The sequence below is a fragment of the Melanaphis sacchari genome, unplaced genomic scaffold (genome assembly GCF_002803265.2).
Source record: "Melanaphis sacchari strain LSU unplaced genomic scaffold, SCAv2.0 Contig27_pilon_pilon, whole genome shotgun sequence".
Taxonomy (NCBI): domain Eukaryota; kingdom Metazoa; phylum Arthropoda; class Insecta; order Hemiptera; family Aphididae; genus Melanaphis; species Melanaphis sacchari.
Genome location: NW_020271152.1, coordinates 1,394,623 through 1,417,576, shown reverse-complemented (window position 1 = coordinate 1,417,576; position 22,954 = coordinate 1,394,623). Strand labels below are relative to the sequence as shown.

The 22,954-nt window shown below is 27.3% G+C and overlaps 1 protein-coding gene across 2 annotated transcripts; it reads right to left on the bottom strand.

The window, feature by feature from the left end:
* Positions 1–4,576: 4,576 nt before the first annotated feature.
* LOC112595448 (serine-enriched protein-like) lies at positions 4,577–21,624 on the bottom strand. 2 transcript variants are annotated; one of them, XM_025340675.1, is made up of 8 exons: positions 21,271–21,624; positions 18,515–18,723; positions 14,687–14,912; positions 13,517–13,778; positions 12,337–12,500; positions 8,318–8,449; positions 7,414–7,623; positions 4,577–6,052 (listed from the first exon to the last, which is right to left on the bottom strand). In XM_025340675.1, the coding sequence occupies exons 2-8, from the start codon at positions 18,703–18,705 to the stop codon at positions 5,585–5,587; spliced, it is 1,653 nt and encodes a 550-aa protein (XP_025196460.1). In that variant the 5' UTR covers positions 18,706–18,723; positions 21,271–21,624; the 3' UTR covers positions 4,577–5,584. The 2 variants fall into 2 exon arrangements, with proteins under 2 accessions (XP_025196460.1, XP_025196459.1); XM_025340674.1 differs by having other exon boundaries at positions 18,515–18,712.
* Positions 21,625–22,954: the final 1,330 nt, after the last annotated feature.

The following is a 22,954-nucleotide window of genomic DNA, read 5'->3' as shown; positions in this document are numbered from 1 at the left end:
TGCACAAGTAGATTTAATAGATATGTAATCCCAACGTTTTAACGATTTTTTGTTATCAAGACCATTTAACAAAATTTGTAATTTTAAGGCCGGTAGAAAATTTAACTTGGAGAGAAGTGCATATAATTTACTTTACATCTAAACAACCTTTGGTGCTCCAGCTATTTTGCAATCAGATAATGGTCGTGAATTTGAAAACTCAACTATAATTGAACTCCACAATATGTGGGGAGACGTCAAAATTGTTTATGGTAAACCGAGGCATAGCCAGAGCTTATTTTTTGTGAAACGAGGAAATAGACTTTTCGAGATATGCTGGCAACACATATGACAGAAAACAATAGTGTAAATTGGCCATTTAGGTTGAAAATAATTCAATTTCAGAAAAACCGAGTTCTTTGTTTAGGTAAAAAAATGTATACATAATCACTAAACATTTATTGAATCAATAATGAGCTAATGGTCTCTTAAACATGATTTAGTGACCCATGATTGGTCCATTACATTTTATTGAACCATTAAATTAATTTTTCATGCAAATCGGCATAAATATTTTAATATACTATTATGGTATTTTCTGATAACTAAAAAAATAGTTTTAGTTACAAATACAAGAAAAAGTGAAACATGTTTAGTTTTCTGAAAGTTTCCAATGAAAATACAAATGCCATGAATTTCCAATTAACGAGCAAACACAAAATAAACGGCATAAATCAAGTAAATGCTTAAAAAAACAAGCTAAAAAAAAAATGATGACAAATTCATGTAAGAGATTTAGTTTATTAGAAGTTGGTATCACAGTGATTAAGGTATTAATATACCTGATGATGTTGATCGAGCACATGAATTACCACGAAATCTATTAGCAGGGTTTATTATCAAGGTTGAATAAAATTTAGATAAATTGGGTGCTTATAAATTATAATTAAATTTTTAAATATATTTATTTTAAATTATAAATGCTTGATTTTAATTAAGTACAGATAATGACATACTTCAAAATTTGTATACTCGATTGCAGATCGATCCTGGCAAACAATTTTTGCTGACTTGGAATCTGTGAATAATGAAAAGATTAAAAAGGAAATTATGCTGAGAGAAGCTATTAGATGTAGGAGTGTCACTAAGTCATAAGATTACAAAATGTGCGGTTACAAATTAAGTACATATTAAGTGCAAATCAAACAAATTTAATTGTTGATTAGCGGGAATATTGTGTAACTTCAAATGCCACAACAAAAATAAATAATAAATCATAAATATAATTTAATTTAATAATAAGATGAATAATTATATAACTGTAATTAATTAAATTAATGTGTATTTTCAGTCACTTAGTAATTAACATTCAGTCAATGGTAACTACGTTAATATTCGGTCAATGAGGTAAAATTGTTTTATTTTGTTTTATATTTACAACACTAAACGATTATTTTGAAAATTGACGTTATTGTACTGTAGTTTACGCAAATAACCTAGCAATTTGGCTACGTATAAATGTTCAGTTTTCGTTATTGATTGTAACATATATAACAGCTTTTACACCAATACAGGTATTAGTAATTATTATTATTATTATCATCGTTTGGAAAATTTACACCTGGAATCTTCAAGTAAATATCATAAAATATTAAATGTTTAACTTGTTAAAATAGATAGGTATTTATTATTTATTTACAATTAAGCACGTCTTGCAATGTATTTTTTTGTTAATTTACTATACTTACTTTATCTACAGTAAATATTTCACTCTTTAAATAAAATGAAATTGTATACCTACTGTAAACATAACTTATCGTACATGTTAGCAATAATATGCTATCTACTATAATGTAAACTATTATTTCTAGTATATTATGCTAAATATATACTATATCTACTTTAAATGATATCAAAATAAAATTATACAAAAATTGTAATAATTAGAGTACTAGTTAATAATAATAATTATTATTACTATTAAAGTACAATATTTAATTAAAGAATAATAATTACCATTCTTCTATACTTCCTTGCATAGTATTATAACTTAAAGTTATAGTACTATGCAAGATTGCAGATGTGTACTGGTATATTTTTAAATTTCGTGAGTGAATTTAAATGATCAACTTCTTAATATTGATTTTCAGGATAGTGAATTCTGACACTAAGAGCGGAGATGATAATGCGTTGAATTCACGGTTGTTATATAATTGTAAAATCGCCAAATTGATTGGATATTTTAATTGATTGGGCTATGGCATGATAGGTCAAAAGACACAATAGTAAAAAGTTTATTTTATAAATCTATTAGCCAATAAAGTATTTAAGTATTTTATGTATTAATAAGTTTGTTTTAATTTTTCATCTACTTAAATGGGTCATAGTTATAATGACTGTTCCACTGTAAACTGACTAAAGTTTAAAAGTTTAATCGTTTACCAGCAAATAGGTGTCCTGATGTACCAACTTTTGGCTTTAAGGCAATTTGATAAAATTAAAGGAATAATCAAAAACAATTAAACAGCTTACTCGTATAATTTTACCCAAACGATTTTAAAGTAATAATTACTAACTTGTAAGTTGCAAATTCTATAATAGTAATTTTAATACTTATATAATTACACCTACGCAGGTATCTAACACCTACCTTACTGCAGTTTGTACCTATTTTATACCCATCCTGACAGACACTAACTAATAGCTTACACTATTTAACTTCAAAGTTTAAATATATATTTAATTGATTATTTTTAGGAGATGTATGTTAAACATTTTAGTTGAATTAATTAGTGCTGTTCTTAAATATTTAAAAACTGTTATTTTAATATTTGTAACTAAAGGTTTAAAAAAAAATTATGAATCATAGTTTTGAATATATTTTTTAATACACACTTAATAGTTTATACAGTAAACAGTAAGAACTAAGGATACATGATCATATTAATAGGTATTAGATTCATTCAATTATGACTATTTTAAAAAGTTTTGACTATATATTTTATCAAATAAAATATTAATATTTACAGTAAAATAAGCAATACTTTGTCGGTTGTACTGAAATAAACTTATTTCACTAAAATTCAAATTTTATAATAGCAGTTTTAATGCTTAAAGTTATAAGTTATGACTTATTAACAGTTATTAATTATACTTTTTCGATTATGTTCACTGTATTGTATACATTTCTTTATTTCTATTTATGTTTCTACAATTAATAAATATATAGGTAGTTTAAACTAGTATATAATACTCATTTACTTGTAGGTATTTACATAATATGATGTAGTATTTAAGTTTATAAATATTATATATAACTATATAAATTATTATTAGTTATACATGCATTATAAATTTATAAATATTACATGATATAAATTATTCATTTAACCTTAATTAATTTTATTTTTTTATAAATACAATAAAAAAAAATAACAGTTATAATCGATATATTATTATTTATTATGATACATTTAATAATCAAGACTTGGTGCGTATTAAAATATACACCATATTATTTGAGATTGGAATTTTCATACGTATCTTTTTATTATCATTAAAATTTGCAACGAGTATCAAAGTATACGAGTTCATATAAAAACAATGATACGTTTATTTGTAATTCATTTTTTGACATTATTTAATGCAGCATTTCAACATTACGTTTTTATTGACTTAAATTTTACTTTTAATCAGACATCAGTGAACTTCATTAATTTGATGGTAATTTAACTAACTTTATACGATTCGCAACTCATTGTTAAATTATTTTGTATAGTAAAAAAAAAAAAAAAAAAAATGATTCACAGTTCATAGACTTATGGTACATACACACCTAAAATTTAAACTTAAATAAAATACTTATTCATTTTTTTAAAATTTTAACTATACAAATTTAAAAGGATTAAAAAGAAAACAATAAACTTACAACTATTTTTATTAAACATATAAACTTATTACAATATTGTAATGTTTTGAAACATGAAACTTTATTATTTTCACAGTGTATTTATGCTACAATAAATTGTTTTGCTTGAAGTATAGTCAAATCAAAGTCCTGATTAAATATTACGAGTTAAAAGTTGTCTTTAGCGAGCACAAAGTAGCGAGATCGATTATGTTAGAATACGTAACATACTGATCAAATATTACTGTACTACATAATCTTATATAGATTATGCCTTTTAAGTTTCTCTATCAAATATTTTAATGGAACACATATTTCGGTTTAAGTGTACCTTGGTTCACGGGCCAATTGGCATCAGTATCTCATTTTGTTAATTAATTCGATAGAGATGGGCGATCTAACCTGCTTGTAGTAAATTTGATATAGCGAAATAGTATATTTTCAAACGTGGTTCTAATTACTCTCAAAACTTTCATATATCTCTATGAAATTAATCTCTATAATTTTCTTCAAATTTGAACGAGTAGTTTTTGAGTAATAAGTTAATATATATATAATGTAATGTATGAGATATAAACATATACGCCTTATGTTGTAAAATTGAATAACAAGCAATTAGTTAAATATTATTTTCCTTTATTTAAAAAATCCCGTAGCAACATATACTTATTAGTTGACTTAATTATATCAATTTTTTTAAGTGTTATTTCTGTAACCAATGGTTATTTTATATATACCTAAACAAAAAAAATTATTCGATTGTGAGTCAAGCTCGTAGAGTGTGCTTTATTCAACTTGATAAATATGTTTTAATATAATCACTCCCTTAAGAGTTTTTACGAATACCACGCTTACTGCATAATTAATCACGCATAAGTTGAACATTTTTATAGGTATAATATAAGTGATAAAATAGATATGAAAAATATAAGAAAATATCGATTATATTGTATGAGAGGTATAATGTTGATGGAAAAAAAGTGGGTAACGTCCTAAAGATTCTAACATCGTCGACAACCACTCAGTATGAATGTATAGTTAGAGTCGAGTAATTTTTAGGGTTAGGGTAATACGGGATTATTCAAAATGATTCATCCGATTCAAAATGCATTATATATTTTAAGTTTTTCGGTTGGTTCAGAATAATGTAATAGGTATGTGCGATATATTAAATATAAAATAATAATGTTTCAAATATTTATTTAATGGTAGATATCTATATATATATATATATATATATATATTCCATGTGGATATTCCCATGAACGTGTGACCGAATAACATAATTTGGTCGGAACTCAAATTCTTTTCACTCACATCCGTCGTGGTAATCGACCGCCATTTGCTTAGTTCCTCTGCGGCGGTCCGCAGTGTAACGATGGTACGTACCGTACTGACTATAAGGTTTATCCTGTTCACGGTATACGTAGTACCATTGAGTATATGCAGTATACTATATATATATACTCAATGGTAGTACACATCGCGGTATACCCGAATTCAACCATAGATATCCCCCCCCCCCCAAAAAAAAAAAACAAACCGTAGTCACACGACCCGAGATCGGGCGCTGTGACCCGGGAAAACTGAGCGAAGTGCATCGGATGATTCATTTTCAATAACCCCGCGGCTGTATTGCGATTGGGAAGAAGTCGCGGCGGTTGGCGAAGGGCATTTCGAATTCGCGCGCGTCCGCACTTAAGACGACGTCAGGTCGTCCGCCGATTCGTCGTCGCTCGTACAACAACTCCGGCTGTTGGTCGAGTCCGAGGACAGGTTGTGCCGGTTGAGCGGATGATAGTGATGGTGGTGATGGTGCTGCTTTTGCTGTCTCTGGTGTTGGTGCGCGGACGACGAGGTGCGCCGCCGGCGTCTGGGCGGCGGAGGCCGTTGATTGTTGGGGCCCGCGACGTCCGCGCTGCCAACACTGCCGCCGCTGCTCAGCGTCGGCGTGGCGGGCGGCTGATGGCCGACGCCGCCGGTGGACGTGGTCGACGGGCCGACTGCGACGCTCACCTGATGGTAGCCCGACTGCATGTCGTCCTCGTCGCCGCCAGCACCGCCGCTCTGCACCGACATGGACCGCATCCGGCGCCGACCGCACCGCAACTGATCCCGGTCGCCGGAACCATTGATGGAGTCCAGCCGCACGCTGTTCGGGTCGGCCTGTGTCCAAACACGCGCGATCAGCAGACATTTAATAACTCAATGAATGTCCGTATCGTCGTTGACACGAAAAGCTTACGCGTGGTAATACCGAATTTTTCAGTAAGTACTCACAAAAAACGTAGAAACGCTTTAAAGCCATATGTAAATCAATTTTTCGTTGTTCGAAAAAAAATCAAATCAAAATTTAATTCTTTGAAAAAAAAATATTGTATACTAGTATAATACTATATAGTATTATATTATAGTGAATGGGGTTTTATTGTTTTGTATTTTTTGTCAAGCTTGCATAAGAGTTTTTTTTAAACTAGAGTTGGTGTCAAGTGTTGTAAATTTTTAATCACATAGAATGAGTATTTCATAGAGACGGTCATTATGGAACAATTAATGTAAAGGTGGATCTATTTTATTATTTTTCTTTAATTCCACGACAAAATACGCATAGGAGATAAATATTAAATGATAGCTTATTTTCTTTTAAATTCAGGGACGCCAAAACTTTAAAATCGTAAATTTGACGCGCTGCTGGACGTTTTTTCGTGTAAACGACGACATATTATTGCTATGTTTATAAAGTAAACGTTTCAAGAGTATCGTAACACTATATCTATACATAAGATTAAATCTATGCAGTAGATAAGTGGATAGCAGTAGATAGCGATAAGTGATAACTACTAATTATAACTACTAACTACTAATAAGAAATATTACAAAACCTGATTTTTGAAGACGAACTTAACTTATGAAAAATTCTAAAAGCTTTTATATATATTTTAATTATCATGTATACACCGTTTATATATATATATATATTAAAATTATAACGAATAATACGAATAAAAATAACAAAAATTCCGTTTTATTTTTTTCATCAAATTCATTAGAAATTGTTATTTCATTGGTATAATTTTTAATAAGTATTCAGTTCGGTTTAAAAATCGAATAGTTTGCGTAACAAAGTAATAATAATATAGTGATGGTATTATAATAACCCATCGTTTTAATATTATATTTAGAGTCCGTGGATTTATTAATATTTACTATTGAAATAATATTAGTTTATTTAATTTTTATCGGTTTAAATATTTAAAGCTTAAATGAATGGATTTATTAGTGTATATATTCACAGTTCTCATTTCATCGGTGGCCGTCGCCGCTATAATTTACTCCTCTCACAATGTAAATTTTAAATACGTTTATGAATAATAAAAGAATAATAATTTATTAATGCTTCAATAATATTTGGTATTCACTCGTCGGCATTTTAATAACAAAAGTGTTTTGAACTACCCACTTCACTCAACAAGCTTTAAATAAAGGTATTTATGTCCATTTTTCCGTGTATTGATTGTTGAAAATACCTGATAAGCAAGCGCCGACAATAGGTCCCGGTCAGGAACCACGCCTAGCGGCATGATTTCTTCTAAAATTACACTCGCCGCGATCTTGTGGTACTGAATGATGGGCGCAAAGTGTTCCCGAAACAGAGAACGCCAATCTGCATCTTCGGAATCGGCTTTGTTGTTGTCAGCAGCGTCAGCGGCAAATTTCTTCGCCCACATCAGCGCGGCCTGCATGACCCCCGAGAATTATGTTAGTATAAATGAGTTAGTACACAGTTAATATATTAGACGCAGTTTTGTAACTAGAAAATCTCCATGACATAGACTTGTCACTCATAATAATACATTATATATCATTATCGATAAGTATTATTCATGATAAAATTATACCCACAAAATATTATATATTTGGATTTAAGATTTCGGTATTCACATATCAGATAGATTTATATTGGCTGTGTTTAATGGAGGTTAGATCTCGTACGTTGCGACAGTTCGGTTCATTTCGAAATTTTGTAAAATTTTTGCACCGATATTTATCATGCCATTAACTCGAATTTTCAAGACTGGCGGCAGAATTCGCACAACGCTTTTTTGTGGCTAAAAATTTGTTTTTGTTTTCCTTCCCAGTCGTTGCGCCGGCCCGACCCATAATAGAAATGTCGCGATATTTGCGATTTTTGTATTTTATTTTAAGAATACCAATAATTTAGTGTCTTTTTCCATTAAAATTTTTTATTATACTGTTAAGAGTGATATAATTTTTTTGTACACCCCATCACAAATTTTAAATGGTAATAAATGATATATTACTTCACGTATAGTATAAAAATGTTTTTTATTACCAAATACCAATTGTGATGTTAACTTATGGATTATAAGTTAAACCATACCAGTACATTACCTAATGTATAATATTCACCTGGAATTTTGTCAGTTCATTAGCTCGTAACTCGTCCCGTGACAATATAAGTCGGACCACGTGTTGCGGCAATAATGTGAATGATCCAAGTGTGAGTACGCGTTCGCCATTTACGTCTACAAACTCGAGCACCTTTAGAATTTTTAATGAATCTCATAATTTCGTTAAAATTTATTTTATTTCAATTTTTTTTACACATATATACAACTTGCAAAGTAAATGTATTTAATTAATAATTAATATTATTTATTTACAGCATTGCAGTATAAATTAAAAACGTTCAAAACATTTTTGCAAATCAACACCAAAACAACGCATAAAAATCCATCAACACAATATATTACCTCATTACAAAATAAAAAATATATATTGTCGTAAAAACGTTACTCTTTACAATCCATATTTATAAAAATGAGTGACCAAACATAAAGCTATTCATTAATTCTCTATATTTGTGTATTTCAAATACGTGATTTTCATGAATTAAGAATTAAAATAATTTGTTTAAAGTTTATCAAATGATCAATTCGATTACGCGATATTTTTTTCCGAGTATAAAGGAAAAGTTACGAAACATGAATAACGACATTATACGCACTACTCAGTATTTATTTTGAAAAGTAAAATTTTAGGTTTAAGTCTTAAGATTAAATTATAATATTAGGCTAGGTACTTCAGTTTATGTAAAAAAAATATCGAGGGGAAAGAGTATTAAGTATCATCGTTATTTTATAATTAAATATTCATCAAATTTATATTAATAACTAAATAAATAAATGATAATACATGAACACACCACATTTATGCAAAGGTGAGCAAAGTGAGACGAGTGTCCAACACCAGGTTTTAGTAACTTATCTGCTTTTTAAATATTCCATTAAAAAAAAAAAAAAATCAATAATTTTTCTGGTTTCTATAGCATATATATTAATTATTTAAATATGTTTATAGTGTTAATTTTTTTTTATTAATTTATATGAATTAAATTTTAAAACGTTTGATTTATCATGCATATACATATTTATTAAAACAATATAAAATCTGAGCTCTGTCAATGACGTTTTCATTTTTAAAATTTAAAATCACTACGCAAATATTATGTTTAATTATACTAGACTGATAATGATTTTTAATTTTTAAGTCAGATTCAATTTTATATTATTTTATAATTATAAATTTTCATATTGAAATACTATAAAGTATAATTTGAATATTATAGTCTTGGAATTCAGCATGCTTAGTTAGATTTAATTTTAACTCGGGTGTGTAATATATAATATTTTATGACGCCCAAGTGAAACTCTTCAAGGTCGCAAATTTTACCGTTAAATTATATTATCTTTTTACAACTCTTCAAAGTGTTGATAAAGTTATAAAGTTTTCTTTTGTTGGAGACTACTGTCTAAAAACTGAGAATATATTATACTACCTTTACTGGTTACTACTAAACAGTTTATGTATGAACAAAAAAGACGTTTTTGAAGTAATAAATAATAATTTTATGTAAACACTTAAGTATATTACATTTAAATTTAAAAAAGTTTATTTTTATTTTGTTGAAAATATTTTATGCAGAAAAATAATTACGAAGCATATATTTTTATATATTTATATTTTAAATTATACAGGAATTGTATATACATTATATATTAAAATTATTTTTCTAAAACCTACAGTGATTATGTATTCAAATGTTTTTATATATACATGCATAACTTATAAGTTTAAATTTATAATGATGGTAAATGTAAATAAAATGATGCATTTTATAGTGTAAATCACTATGTATTGTATATTCGTATAATCATTTATACACTATACGTATTATACGTACATAGTGTTATTTTAATTTATAAACTGATATTTCGTTGAATTAATGAGAATATTATTCACTGTATAGTATAGCTGCTCCGAAATCGATTGAAACATTACGAACACCTGATTTACACCACTGCAGGTAAACAAACAAAAAATAAATAAACCAACAGAATATAAAACAACGTCGTCGAGAAAATAACTAATCAAATTTTTATACACGGGCTTACACAACTATACATTCAATTATTATTATGTTTGACGGTAAAATAATATGCATTATATTGCTGTGTATATTATTATAATAGTTAATAACGATTATTATTATTATATTTATGATAGTATGTGCTATGATCTATGACGCCTACCACTTACAAGTTAAGCGACCTATTGCGGGAGTAAAAATAACCCATTCAACAACTAATAAGGGTTTAATACATACACAAAATAAAACAAAATATTAATTATAAAAGAACTAAAAAAACATCACACGTGTCGCGGCAATGTCCGCTCTTAATCACAAAAAGATATACGTACAACACACGCAAGAACACAACTAAAGGGAGGTACAAAAAAAAAAAAAAAAAAACGTAATGTACAACTTCAAAAAATAAAACCAGCCCGCACACGATTAAACCAACAATTTAATATGGTAATGTACATAGGAAACAAAAGTTGATGACTATGAATTATCATGATGATGATTATGATGGTGATGATGATGATGATGATGATGATAATTACGTTTCACAATATCAAACGAACATTTTACACGCGCACACAAGGTGCTTAGGCACAACCGTACAAGTACGTATATATATGTAGGTATAACAGGCGGGTTGGACGGGTGGAGGTAATGTGTGTATTGTCGTCATATAAATATTATATTATATTTCATGTTCTATAAACGTATTAATGTATGTGAAACACATCCAGAGGGTAAATCACCACTGGCAATAAGCGTACATATTTTAGGTTATTGTTGTAAGAGGTATCGGATTTTTATTGTCTGTGCTATAGGAGAATCGTTTATTGTATTGATATTGCACATATATTGTATTATAGTTGAGAGACATCCAATCCCTGTATAAAAACTGAAGTATTCGTTTTTATATTTTTTAGTCACCTATATGTTCTTTGTCTCGTAAACTCTTTTTGGGATACCAAAATGTCACGTTTCACAAAAAATGCCCTATATATACTACATACAGGTAATTCACCAAGCACGACACCTACCTTTCATTTCAATAATGTAGTTTTTTTAAATCTGATTTTCAGAATTTTTAAATATACTTGAAATCTAAATATTATAGGTGTTTGAAATTTATGGCAAATATATAATAATTTGAAAAATGTATTAAGTCATACAAAACTATCAAAATTTATAATTAAAAAAAATAATAATAATAAATATTATATCCGATATTAATATTTAATTTTAAAGATTATTATGCTTATTATATACATTTCAATAACTTTAAAATTATTTATTTAAATTTTAAAAAATTTTTAAAAAAAAGTTATCCATTAAATAGCTTATAATAAAAAAGAAATTTTCACTTAAAATAAAGTTTGAATCTCTACAGAACTCTGTATTTAAGAAGTATAAAAATTTTCGATATTTTTAAATACGGTCTTTAGGTATAATTTAAGAATTTCAAAAATTATAATTTGCATAAATTTATTATAAAAAAAAACTAAGAGTGAGCATAATAATGCTTAGTGATCAAGCTTGTACCTATATATTTTTTGTTTTGTAATAATTTATTATTAATTATTATAAGAAACAAATATTAAAATTGACTTTTCATCGAATTAATAATATCCTGTTAAAGGTATAATATAGGTATATAAAACTCTAAGTACCTACTTTTGTCAAAGAAAAAGTTTACTACATGTATGGGAGTCGATGAAAATGCGTATATAGAGATTTAAGTATACAAAGAGGTTTTACAATATTTTTAGTCTCATGATTTGAATTTTAAAATCTTTCTATCCTATAACAGTATTAACAGTATTAGATAATCATTGTTCACCAAATACCGTTGACAGATGCAGTGGGATCTGTAAGAAATTGTAAGACTGTTTTCGGAAATAATAACGACAAAATCGTCAATAATTAAAATTACTATGGAATTGGAATTATAGGTACACGAAATTGTCAGCAGTGATTTAGCCTCACCCCTCACCCATCCTCCACGTACTTTTTGCACCAGCGATTTGGTGCACTTGTAGTGGATGTAACGTTCAGCGGACGCCAACAGCGCACAAGCTGTGTCCACGGTGATGCCGCCGCCCGTGTCGGCGAAACCCGTACAGGCGGCCCGCAGCTCGTCCAGTCCATAACAGTCGGCCGCATTCAACACGCCTGATAAAATAACACTATTGCAGTGGAGATACGACGATACATTGAAAAATTAGGGTGTATCGACTTGTATAATATTTACATAATACGAAACTTAAATGCATTACAAAAAAAAAAAAATAAGTGAATACAATATAAACTTTTTGAAAAGAATATAGTAAAATAAAATGGAATATATTAACATTATGCAATCATTTCAAAATTCTCTCAAATCGTATTTGTACGCATCAAACATTTGGTTATAGAACTGGAACTATCGTGGCAGTCGACGAATACGATATTAGTATAGGTACGACGGTACCTATACCGTCCTCGAAATTATTTTCATATTTCTACGTCAAAATGTAATAACATTAACTTTTGAGAACAAACGCTTTATTAATATTATACCGCTTTAATTATTTCATTAGTTTAAGTTCACAGAAAGCCCGAATTCAATGTGTTAGTAAGTTTCTGATATTGATTTTATAAAATCAATGATGACGCGTACATGTGGATCTAACGAACTTTTGTACTTTTCTTTCACTTTTCGTACACTGTGTGCCTTTCAATTTGATACCATTTATTATTAATTATACTACAGTTTGAACAATATTAACTTTAAATAAAGACTTAAAAGTTTCAGGAAAGCATTAATTGTTATTATTCATTATTTCATTACTAAATAAAGAAGTGTACAAGTCAATTATCATTTTTTAGTGAACACATTATTTGTTATTAAGGTAATATACTAATTTATTTATTAAATTATATTAAAACCCTGACAACATTGTACATTAGTTCTATAGGAGTACCGAAAATAAGTGAAAAATAATTATGAAGGACTCTATCCTGCAAAATATTCAAAATTACATCGAGTTTTATAAATATTAAATGTTTAATTCAGGAACCCAATTGTTAACACTTTTTATATAGAAGTGATTCATTTTCCGGCTAAAGCGTTTTATAATGTATACAAATAAATAAATATATATTCATACAAATATGTCTAATATTATCTATTATTTATATCGACTTACCTAGTAACGTCCGTGGTTGTAACGTTACACAACCAGTGTGTACATATTCCACCAACTGTCGGAACACGTCGGCATCAAATTCTTCAATCACTATTACTGTCGGCGATGTTACGCTCGCAACATTACTTATCGCTGTTGCCGCAGTTCCGACAGAACTTCCTCTTTTATACTTCGACCAAGATGTCGAGACGTTGGATCCGGCAGTCACCATTTTACTATTGTTCTTAATACTGTTCCTATTCGGTGGTGACTTTTGTTGTTGCTATATTTTGGTTTATAGGTACATCAACAGTCACACAAAAAATACAAATCAATAATATATATCATACATATACATTTCTATACAACTGTCAGCTAAACATTCAACTCGTTATTATTATGTCAACATTGTGGTAACTCGTTTAAAATTTTAAAGTAATATGTTTTGAACAAAATATTGTTTATATTTATTTCACAGTACCAAACTAGGTTTATACATTAAATAGAGTAGTCATTTATTTCGAATACTGTATTGTAAATGGAAAAGCAAGAACGAAGTGACTGTGGTAGAGTGGTTTCTATTGTATGTATGTAGTGACTAGTGAGGATAATATTAATAATGTTTTCATACATTGAACCATTATTAAATATTTACTGACGTAGTCCTAGTTATTCTACAAGAAGACCTCAATTTATTATACTACGTAGTTTAATACATTATTAAATATTTCCGAAAAGCGTGTAAATAAAAAATAACGATCGTTTAGAAGTCATATTTGAATTTGTTAAATAATATACTAAAAGTTTTATTACTTTGTTATTATTGCCATTATACCTTAAATAATACTTTGATACACATAAAGATAAATAAGATAAAAGATAAACCATAACTATAATTAATCATTTCTTTAAAGTTTAAGCCCCCATAATCTACATTTATGTTAATCTTCATGTTATTTATCTAGTAAATCATAAGTAATTGGTTTATATAACTGTAAATTTGGTATGGACATATTTATAAATGTAAATTCCGTTTCGTGTTATTAATCATTCTCTAGCTCCCAAGAAATAAAATTATAAATCAATTAATACTGTTCACCAAAAACAATAATATCTTGAGGTTAAAATTTGTGTATCTAAATATTAATTAAGTATAACGATATTTCAAGAAAAATAATAGGATTTACTTACCCGTGATTGATACTGTTGTTGATGATTGTGTTGAATCAATGGTTCTGAACTTCGTTTTAATAACATTCTCAACCTATTTTGTTGTTGAGGATTTTGACTTCCACTTGCAGCACTAGATAATTGTTTTATTAAGCCTCCACTGCGTTTTGATGAACTGCCTCCAACTGAGTGTTGTTGGTGTTGTAGTTGCTTGCCATTCGTGTCATATAACATTTTATAAAATACTCTATAAACATAAAAAATATACCATAAAAACCACTAAAGCTTAAAACATATAAAATAATAAAATTAATACTAAACAGTTAGTGTGTTTTATTAGTCCTCAAATTGTTTTTATTTGTTACTTAATTAAGTGCATACTAAATTTTTTTAATTTTGTATAGGTACACAAAGTAATAAAACTTTCGAAAAATTATGAATAATTACGGTATGATATGAATAATATATACATATTCACGTACGAAATGTATAAATGTTACTTTAAATATAAAAAATAAAGCTAGAGTTATCGAATTGTACTATTTATTTTCGAAATTATTTGTCATTTACCTCAAAATTTCAGAAAATTAATTAAGTTATTTACGATAAAACGTCAATTAACAGTTATCAGTTATACTTCAATAGAATGTTGAAATAACATTATTTTTATTTATTCAACTATTTTTTATTCATTGTTTAAACCTACTCTTACAGTCACTTGATTACCTACTAACACTACTAAATAACAAAAGGATATTCGTATAATAATATCCGAGGATGAATATTTATTTTAATGAAAATATAATTTGATTTTCGTAATATTACCTTTATACTTTATAGATAATATTTAGTAAATTATAATTTAAAAACTATTATTTTTAAATATAGTAAACTGAAAATCATTTAAAAACATTTAGCAACATAAAACATAGTTAAAACTTGAAACTCCAGAAAATAAATAAGAAAATACGAATAAGTTTTAATTTAATTTTGTTATTGTGTTCGTAAAAACTTTTTTAGAAGTAAAATATATATTTAAAAGTTTCATATTATAGTGTTTTAAATAGATTGGAAATTCGATTAAGGTGATATTTTAAAAATATAATTTTTCAAATATTCCAAAAGTTTTTTAGGAAATTGCGGAACCTATCCATTCAAGATGATCCGGAAACTGAATCTTGTATATGTATAATCTTAAAAGGTAATCCATCGATAAATAATGCAAAGTAGCTAAAGACTAGGAGTCTCGGATCAGAAAGCATCTCGTCTTAAAAAGAATAATTACATATTATTAATTAATAACGCAGAAAAGGTAAAACCAACAATTACTTCCTTATACCGTTTAGCCAATAATTATTTAAACAAAATATATAGTTTATACTAGAAAAAGTGTTAGTAATTAAAGCAATATTTCTAATCGTGTAATTCACAAACATAAAACTAATTGAAATAAAAGAGAGCTTTAGTATTCAAGATTTTTATTGTAAAAAAGCCTCAAAATTTACATATATTGCACATTTTTATAAAACTAAGATTCATCTAGCATGCATAAGTAAATATAATTTTTATTTTAAAGTATAAGCTATAATTTTTTTAAATTTATTCTGATGATTACAACTGTTATCTAAAAATACTTAAAAATAGAATTTTGGTTAATTACCTAATTTCTTACATTATCACGATCGTTCAAAGTTTAAAATGTAAATTATTGGTTTTAGTTAAAATATTTGAATTGGTATATAAGATGAAAAAAAATTCTCCTTTCAATGGTTTGGTGATAATAAATTGTTTTAATTAATATGCAATAACACATTTAGTTACACAAAGATTAACTTCAAAATATATATGTCACTAAGATGACAGTTTATCGAAGTATATTAAGGTTCTCCTCGCATTAGATAAATATAGTTTGTTTGTTAAAGATTAAATCGATTTCTAAGCAAGTAGATTAAACTTTGTAGTTTGCCTACCATTTTTAGCATTTAACAATTAAATTCAAGAGAATTTAAAATTATAATTCTGCGATTCTTTTGCACAATAATGTACCTTTATTGCCTATATATTACGCCGGGTTACCCACATATTTTCTAAAAATTTCGATATTATTAACTAAATTAAATTTTTTTATTAAAAACGAACCAACAGCACTACAAATAGTTAATAAAAGACAAATTATACGTATATAACAGAAGAATTATACGTAATTTCAATATAAATATAATTGTTTTAGTTTTTTTTTAAATATTATAAGTTATTAAAGTTATTTTATATTCATTGAATAATATTATAATTATAATATCGTTAACTTAGTTGTAGCAATAGTGCCATGCTGTTATGCGTTATACTTATATTATTGTGAGGTTTAACATTTATAATAGATTAAAACGTAATCTTAATAAGTAATTACACCAAATTCTGAGGCTTTTATATAATAATACGGCTTTGATTACATTGGTACCCTATATACTAATTTGCTATTAATATTTTCTTTAAATATGCCAATTAATTTTCATGATATTTTAAACTGCATAAAATCATTTTTTTTTTGTAGACATTTTTATTTTTATTAAAATCAGTCCTTTAAACTGTCGTATTTTTTTTTTTTTTTTTGTGTCTTATGTATAATAAGCGTAGTTTCAAGTTATTTTCTGGGCGTTTATTATTTTTCTTAGAGAATTCTTGTTTTTGACATAATGAACAAAACAATTTATTAGTCCTTCTTTTTTTTAAAGTTTACAATTTTAGTTGTTGTTAACTTACTACTATATATCAATTTAGTACTTATATATATCATATAAATTGCGTAATTATATTATTTTATAGAGTCGTCTTTTTGATATGGTCACTATAGCTGTTCATCGTAAGGATATCAATATAACCTCAAACAAAGTATTGGAGAATGACAAAAAAAAAAAAAAAACAAAAACAAAAACAAAAATTTAGTAATATAATAAAAATGTTATTAATATTATGTTTATAAATACAGTTTGTTATAATTGAATAGTGCTTGTTAAAAAGTCAGTCACATCCCCTCCCATGACAAAAAATCATTTTAACACCATCGTCGCCGTGACATTTATTGACATCTTCCGTGCTGTACGCTTCAATCTAAATTTCTATCACTTATTTTTCATTTAATTTACTATGATTACTTATTTTATACAGATAGTTCATTGGATCAACTTTAATCTTAACGGTTTACGGTTTATAGTTACCACTATAGAAAAATAATCTGTAAAATTAGTTTCTAATATTCCTGCTTCTATTTTACCACTTACATAAGTATAGTACTTAATAAAAATATGGTCTTAGCAAGAATTGAAGAATGTATTCAACCTAATGGAGTTCTAGACTCTAACACATTAATATACTTAAACGGCATAATTTATACTTTTGTATACGAGTATAATTCAAAAATATAAACAGTTTCATAAATCATGAATTATTCAGCATTTATTATAGTTCATTTTATGATATAGACATATTTTCGACCAATTCATGAATTAAGCATTATGTGTTCATTTTATGAAATGGAAAATATTATACTAGAATGCTATATAGTGATTACACGATCTTATATGAAAAAAACATAGATTACGTTGATTGAATAAATTTCTGACTAAAATATACTAACCTTCTCAACAAAATGTTGATAATTAAATTAATTTAAAAGATTAATATTTCATGAATTTATTTATTTATAATTTTATAATTTAACTGTTGATTTATCAAATAAACTATGTATTTATTTATCTATAGTATAGTAATAATTTATAAACATATCTATATTTAAACTTATTATAACTTATTATCATATACTTGATTATTAATATATTTTTAACTACTTACCGGCTTCTAGCCGCGAGTATTGCCTTAACTGCACACACTGGTTCCCGTGTTTCCCCGACTAAAAATGTGACGTCACACACTTCTGGGATAGCTGCAAGAAACTTCAAATCATCTGCTAATCCACCTTTATATTCGAACAGTGTTTCGTCCATTGCTGTAGAAGATGTAGTAACGGGATATTGTTGCTCCATCTTTAACCTGTTATATCACTTCATATAGATAAGTTATATTGTATTAATTATTTAGATACCTAGTAACTAGTAATTGAATAATTATTGATTTCCTAATCAATTTATTTCCAGTAATGTGATAACAAAATACATATACCTAAACATTTATACTGAATTTCAGGTTCTGCAAAGTCAACTAATTTAACCAATAATAGACGTTGGTTTACTATCGTTTTAATTTTATATAATGGTATTTAATCACCGTATATTCTCATTTTTCATTAAGAATAAAACAGGAAAACACAACGAGCCTTCATAATTATGTTTTTGTTAGGTATTATTTTTAAATTAATATTTAAAATTTTTCATATTTTATAGATTAGAGAATTAAGTTAGATAGTATTTAAAAAGGTCATTTTAAAAAATCAAAAGACTTTCAAAAAATAAAATGTATAGTGCTTATACTAAATATAATCTATTTTATTATAAAATTAATTTAATATATCTAATTAATATTATGAGTATAGTTAAGTAATTTTAACAAATATATTGTGAAAGATTGGATAAGTTATTAGTCCACTTACTAACATTTTGTGGATTATCCCTTTGCCAAGTAATTAAAGCTTTTCTCAAATAATTTTAGCTTTAAATTCTTAATTTTGGCACTTATTGAGATAATGAGTGCTAAATATAAAATAAATCAATCTATTAATCGTTTTAAAAAAAAGATATGAAAAGTTTTTTTTTTTTTAAATCATAGAATAATTTCTACTTTACAAAATATAACATAACTAACAAATATTTTTTTCAATATTTTTTTTAATTTTTATAAATTTATTAGAATTTTAAATTTTATCACAACTATAAAACAACAATGATAAAATATCCTCTATTTCTAACTACGTATCTAAATTATCTTAAATATTATATTTTTTTTATAAAAATGGTTATCTTGCAATAATAGATTAAATTTAATAATCAACTAATATTTTTAGAGATATTTAATATAAATCTATGCCATTTTAAATATTTATTCAGTTTTTTTAATATATTATACGTTGATAAAATATTTAGGTATACCTACCGTAAATATATTTAACCTATCGTAACTTATACGGCGTCGTATTTCATGCATATTAATATTACATAGTATAATACTTAGGTATATAAAAATTATTGGATCTGATTGTACGCTGTGTTTTAGTTAAGATACAAAATAATATAGTATTATTAAAAATATAATAAATAGTAATAGTATTAAATATAATACTATTAAATGTTTAGTAATATTTCTTTATAATACAACGTTATTGTATTCAATTATTTATTTCCTAAAATGATTATAACATACGTACAAATACCAGGATATTTTTTTTATATTTTTAAAATTAAACAAAGTAAAATAAAATTATTTGATTCTTCATGAGAAAAAAGGCCATAATTTAAGTATAATACTTGTAGTGTTATATGCTACTAATTTAAATGTAAGTAATAATATGCTTTTAATATTTATTTATAAATTATATAAATAATAAATTTTAATAGCAATCGAAACACATAATATACAAGTATTAGTTACTATTATATAGTATTATGATATAATATACCGCTATAAAATGTCATCCTATTATATTTAGTTATTTAGCAATAACTATTATTAGTTAAACAAAGATATTTAGATAAATAAATACATTTTTGAAATTCTTCTCTTACTTTTGATATGATTATTATTTATTAGATGATTATGAACTTGAGATATTTCATTTTCATATTAGTGATATTTTTTTTACTTTATAGAATTTGATATATGAATTTAATAAATGTATGATATATGTATATATTAAATACACATTTTTATTATACATGTAATATCCCTCTAACAAAAATATTAAATTAAAAAATAACAAACAGTTTTTATTTTATTAATTCACACTTAAAGATTTTGGAATTAGGTTAGAGAAATTAGGAAAATAAATTATTCGAAAGAAAGGATTTTATTTTGTTCTATCATTAAACATGTTTTTAAAATATATAAATTATTGTACTGCTTGTCTGTGTTTTATATCATGCATAGTTTAAATTTTAAACTTTTGATGGATGATATTTGACTTTGTATGTATGTTTATAATTATGCGTTTACAGACAGAATAATATGAATCAAAAAGTCGGTATGAATCCATATATACCATGCACCCCTTTGAATATATTTATCGTCGTGTTAAATATTTAAGCGGATTAAGCTCAAATAAACAACGATATTGTGTTTTGAATATTCATTAAGACTAACAATAATATGTGCAGTAACAACCATTTATAAATCGTAAATGATTTGATACTTTGTTGATGAAGCGAATTCGCGATACAATAACGCGTATTAATTTAAAAACCCTTTAACGGTGTCGTTGAATACAATATATATATATTATAATATTGAAGGAATGAAGACTTAAAATAATGTCGTGATAACCACGACGCGTATGTATACTGGCATAATATAGCAAGCAGGTACGCTCGTTCGGAAGCGTATAGCATAATTTCGTATAATAATACAAACGGCGGTTATAGGATATTAATGTTCAAACTCACAATGTATTTTCTTGTCCCGGCGAAAGAGTCAAACGTTGCGTCTGGTGCGGCCGACGTGTGTACACTGCTCGTGCTTGGAAGTGTTTACCTACCGACAGAGTTTACTCTCGACACATGTACAGTTATGCATGTGCGGTAGCCGAGCGTGGCGGTGGCTGCGGCGCGAGCGTTTGTGCGACGTTGCGCGCGTCAGACCGGTTAAAAGGACGTCGTGCCCGCGCCTTTGCATACGGCGGTATGCTATTAATAACAGTAAGAATAGTAATAATAACAATAAATAATAATAATAATAATAATAATAATCGGAGCGCAGGCGCGAGACCGTAGGACCGCGGTCTCGGAGAGTAGCGTCGACGCGACGACGGTGACGTTTGCAGTAATTCTGCGAGAACGGTGTACGGGAATCGCGCGAAAGAGGAAGCGACGGCGTGTAGTCGCAAGTGGTATTGGGGACGGTGGTTCTGTGAAGGCGGCGCGTGGTGGGGTGGTGCTGGTGAACGGCGCAAACGTCGGAAACGGCGGAGTCGGGAGGCGAACGCTTGTTATAACCGTCATACGGGGTGATCCATTTAACGTGCGGCACTCGTCGTAATTACAGAAAACAAAACTTTTTTTTTCTTTTTTTTTTTTTTTAAACAAATATTTCTTTTACTAAAGCATAATTGATACAAAACAGCGTTGTTGAAAAAATCGTATTTTTTATCGTTATCAAACGTTTTTGTTATGCTTTTTACTCTTTTGAACAACAACGCGCGTTTCTAATTTCCAATTACGATACACATTATTACCCGGAGCATTTTTTGATCCATACAAATCAAATTTCAGACGATTCGCTTATTATAGTTATGAATACATGATCGTGTGCACCGAAATTTGGCGTGGTATTCCTGTATTACTGCGCTCCTGTACTCCACTCCGCTCTTATATTAACTTTAAAACCCCATAACTTACTCGTTAAAAAATAATTCGATATTGATAAATCGAGATACTCCAAAAAATATTCTGCTTTGAAATAAGAAATTAAAAAAGTATATTGTCGTTAAAAAGAAAAAAAATCGATAATAATTTGTAAAAAATATATATTTTTTTTTTAGAAAAATGTTCTTTATCGACTTAAAATATTTATAAGAATACTAGAATACTAATCAATTTCGTATAATGAGAGTCTTACATTAAATTTTTCATACAGTATAAATATGTATGTGTATGTATATAGATAAGCCATAATTGGAAAAAAAACGAGCTCGTACCTCGGCAATCTGTAAGCTCGTGGTTGACTGTCGGCCAGCAGCCCGCGCAAGTTCTCCGCGACCAATCGATATATTATATATATTATGCGTACGTGCGTGTGTTAGTGTAAGTGTATAAAAGAGTGTTTAGTATATTACATAATATATTGGTATTCATTATGCACAAAAACTGTAATAGGAAATATATCCGGTCGTATCGAGGCCTTGACTGTTTTCTTTAAATTGTCGTGATCGTTTTGTTTTTTAATAATTAATAATAATATCATGCCATCATATTGTGTTTGCATTATTTAATTATATGACACGTAATTATTACAAATTAAAAATTATTGAATCGTGAATATCCGTGATTTTATATCATCACATTACCCAAATTCGTACTCATGCATTAGCGTCTATCATACGATAAAGTATAGGTACTTACACTGGTTGAT

Coding starts and splice junctions, on each gene's coding strand:
- LOC112595448 (XM_025340675.1), bottom strand. CDS start 18,705: ATGGAGCAACAATATCCCGTTACTACATCTTCTACAGCAATGGACGAA. Junction 14,913..18,514: donor ATACTCGCGGCTAGAAGCCG/GTAAGTAGTTAA, acceptor TTATGTTTATAG/AGTATTTTATAAAATGTTAT. Junction 7,624..8,317: donor ATGAACTGACAAAATTCCAG/GTGAATATTATA, acceptor GGGGTCATGCAG/GCCGCGCTGATGTGGGCGAA.